Genomic DNA, 2,985 nt, shown 5'->3' with positions numbered 1-2,985 from the left:
ACTTTTACTTTCATAAAGATAAATTCATTTATTAAGATAAGTAAAAGCTATGAGTGTCGAACACATCGACTCTGCAAACTCTTAGCAAAAAAGAGAAAAAGATCTGGATGATATTTCTCCACGGCGTTAGTTTGCATTTTGCATACATGGGTGGAGAAGACTCTTGAGGAGAGAGAGAGAGAGGTATCTTATGTGCCTTGGCCCTCTTAGAATTAAGTAGCCAAGCCCAACTGAATAGAGGAGACATTAGAACTTAATTTGTCTCAATAACTTCGAATTTTGGAGTGCTAGTTGTGTTTGCGGTTGTTATAACTAAAAATTAGGTGAACCTTACTACCTAGTCTTAAACATCCTTGAAAGTTTGGGTTTTTTAAAGACACAAGAAGATATTGATAATATATCTAACATACAATTAATTAGTCAGCTAAATCATACTAAAAAGTAAAAATCAGGTAAATCTAACTAACTAAATTTTAAATGTCCTTGAAAGTTTGGGTATTTTAATAACCTACAGTTACTTTTACACCAAATCTTGGGTTTGGATTAACACGTGTCGTGCACCAAGGATGTGAGTTATTTTCACGGAATTCAAGGGATGCAGATAAAAAGAAGTGGTGGGTTTTAATGGCATGCAAAAGCCCACGCCAATACGAGACTTGTGGGTCAAACGTGTTCAAACTAGAAACTAACGTGCGCTTTATATTAATAATTAATAATATAATTAAACCAAAGAAGACGACATGACCGTTCCAAAATTGCTGATTAAGAGGGGATTAGATACTAATAAGAAAGGGATTAAAGGACGGGGGGAGGGACGTGGAGGAGTGAGGACTCCTCACTTCATTGTCTCTCTCTCTCTCTCTCTCTCTCTCTCTCTCTCAGAGGACGACCATGCACCACCCTTCTCTTTTCATGCACACAAGCTGCACGCCTTCCAATGCCTTACCAGCCTACTACCCTATATAGTGCCATTCACTCTCTGTCTCTCACTCACACACACACCCTCACTCGCAGTCCAGACATCTCTTCTTCTTGTCTATCAGTCTAACAAACCCCCTCCTCCCCCCCAGTCTCTCTCTCTCTCACTCTCTCTCCTCAAAACACACACACACACACACACACACACACGTCCTTCCATGGCCGCCTCCGCAGGCCTCCTGCGCCCCCTCACCTCCTCCTCCTCCACCACCACCTCCTCCTCCTCCTCCCTCTGCTCCCCTTCCTTGTTTCGCTCCACCACTCGCCTCCCCTCTGTTCGTTTCTCCCCTCGGCCCCTTCGTATAAATCGGCTCGCTTCAATCCGCGCTAGTGATGGCCGTGGTGATCAAGTTCCTCCGGTTAGAAGCTGATTTCTCACATAATGTTACCAGAAATCTGAGATTAGCTCCATCTTTACTGTATTGTTATATCCGGCCTTCTAATTCTTCTTTTTCACTGTTTGTGCAGCCGGTCGAGCCAGAACAGAAGGATGTGCCACGACAGAAAGACCTTGGCCAGGCGCCGCCCCCTCCTCGTAAGGTAAATATTCTGGCAACCGTTTGCCTCAGGTTGCAAGACAGGAAGCGGTACAAAGCCTTGCCTGTTTGACATGATCTTTCAATAACTTAAATAGACAGTGTTAATCTCTGCCCTGAAGAGCAACTTTTGTACCTTTTATGCCTGGCTTGCGTAAAAAGATTCAGCCTGTTTGACACAGTTTTATCAACAACCTTGTTAGTGTTAGGCTCTGCAATGAACAGCAATTTATTATGTGCCTTTTATGCCTGGCTTGCACGGCCATGCCTGTTAGAGAAGCTGCGGCCATGGCTGTGTAAGCCCTTGTTTGGAAGTGTGATATTCACTCAGAAAATTTGCAAGCTAATGCATTCAGGATCTGCATCATCTGTAATTCATCCAAAAGCAACGTTAGGGTTTTGAAACTCGGGCATTGTTAGGGAGAGGCTGGGGTTTTGTGCCTTACTCAGCTAGGCGTGTTCCCCTTTCTGAATTGACATGACATGCAGAGAAATGAGCAGTGAGCAACATGTGAAACTTGGCTTTCTCCCTTTCCGATCTAGGGTTGTGTACTGTGAGTTAGGGCTTTGCCTTTAAGAAATACAACCCGCGTGTTCTCTTATTTGAACCTTTTCTGGCACAGGTTAGCACCAGCTTCTTCGATGTCTTCTCCTTCTCTGGCCCTGCCCCAGAGACTATCAACGGGAGGTTAGCCATGCTAGGGTTTGCGGCTGCCATAGCGATGGAGGCTGCAACGGGCGATGATCTTTTGTCGCAGATTACAGACGGATCAGGGGCTCGATGGTTCGTCTTGTCTGCCTTGATAATCACTGCGGCATCTCTGGTGCCCATATTCAAGGGCGTGACTACGGAGAGCAAGTCCGGGGCTCTCATGTCTGCCCGCGCGGAGATATGGAATGGCAGAGCTGCTATGCTCGGCCTGGTTGCTCTTGCCATCACCGAATATGTCAAGCAGGGCCCGCTCATCTGAGAGCCTTCTCTCAAGCTTAGTACTAAGCTAAGTTGGATTATCTCATCCCACAAGGATGGTATATACTCTTCTCGTCTAAGCTTAGACTCCACCTAGGTTGGATATTGACATTGTATACTTTTGCAGTCTGAACTTCATGAATGAAATTTTTGGTAGCATATGCCAAAACCTGAACTCAATTTCGGAAGGATCTTTGTACCTATTTCTATATTTGAGATAGCATTGGAAATCTTTGAGTGTAGCTGAATCTTTTAGCAAGTTGTTCGAATCCATCGAATGACTTTGAATAGAAACTTTAAACGTTGATCACACACAGACAATATAGTTTTATGGAGTGAACACAATTGGACCATCATCATATTGGAATGGTAGTTGTGAAATAGTATTGAACAAATGTTTGTCATCTGCAAGAGACATTAAATTTTTCACTTGAAATATGACAATAATATTATTGAACAAGTATTTGTCATGGAGTGTAGCTTAGAACATAAATTGAATAG

At 43.6% G+C, this 2,985-nt stretch overlaps 1 protein-coding gene across 1 annotated transcript; it reads left to right on the top strand.

Annotated features, from left to right (window-relative positions):
- Positions 1-1,060: 1,060 nt before the first annotated feature.
- On the top strand, positions 1,061-2,726 carry LOC148024821 (low molecular mass early light-inducible protein HV60, chloroplastic-like). Its single transcript, XM_087694470.1, has 3 exons — positions 1,061-1,337; positions 1,447-1,518; positions 2,138-2,726. Exons 1-3 carry the CDS (start codon positions 1,137-1,139, stop codon positions 2,483-2,485), a joined length of 621 nt encoding a protein of 206 aa, XP_087550596.1. The 5' UTR covers positions 1,061-1,136; the 3' UTR covers positions 2,486-2,726.
- The last annotated feature ends 259 nt before the right edge of the window (positions 2,727-2,985 follow it).

The sequence above is a fragment of the Lygodium microphyllum genome, chromosome 15 (assembly GCF_053477565.2).
Source record: "Lygodium microphyllum isolate KBCC chromosome 15, Lygodium_microphyllum_v1.1.10, whole genome shotgun sequence".
NCBI lineage: Eukaryota > Viridiplantae > Streptophyta > Polypodiopsida > Schizaeales > Lygodiaceae > Lygodium > Lygodium microphyllum.
The sequence above is the reverse complement of the archived record's forward strand: the minus strand, read 5'-3'. Positions and strand labels throughout refer to the sequence as shown.

What these genes read in the sequence shown, in the direction of transcription:
- LOC148024821 (XM_087694470.1), top strand. Translation starts at nt 1,137, where the DNA reads ATGGCCGCCTCCGCAGGCCTCCTGCGCCCCCTCACCTCCTCCTCCTCC. An exon ending in GTGGTGATCAAGTTCCTCCG is followed by an intron (nt 1,338 to 1,446) that starts GTTAGAAGCTGA and finishes CTGTTTGTGCAG; the next exon opens with CCGGTCGAGCCAGAACAGAA. An exon ending in CGCCGCCCCCTCCTCGTAAG is followed by an intron (nt 1,519 to 2,137) that starts GTAAATATTCTG and finishes TTTCTGGCACAG; the next exon opens with GTTAGCACCAGCTTCTTCGA.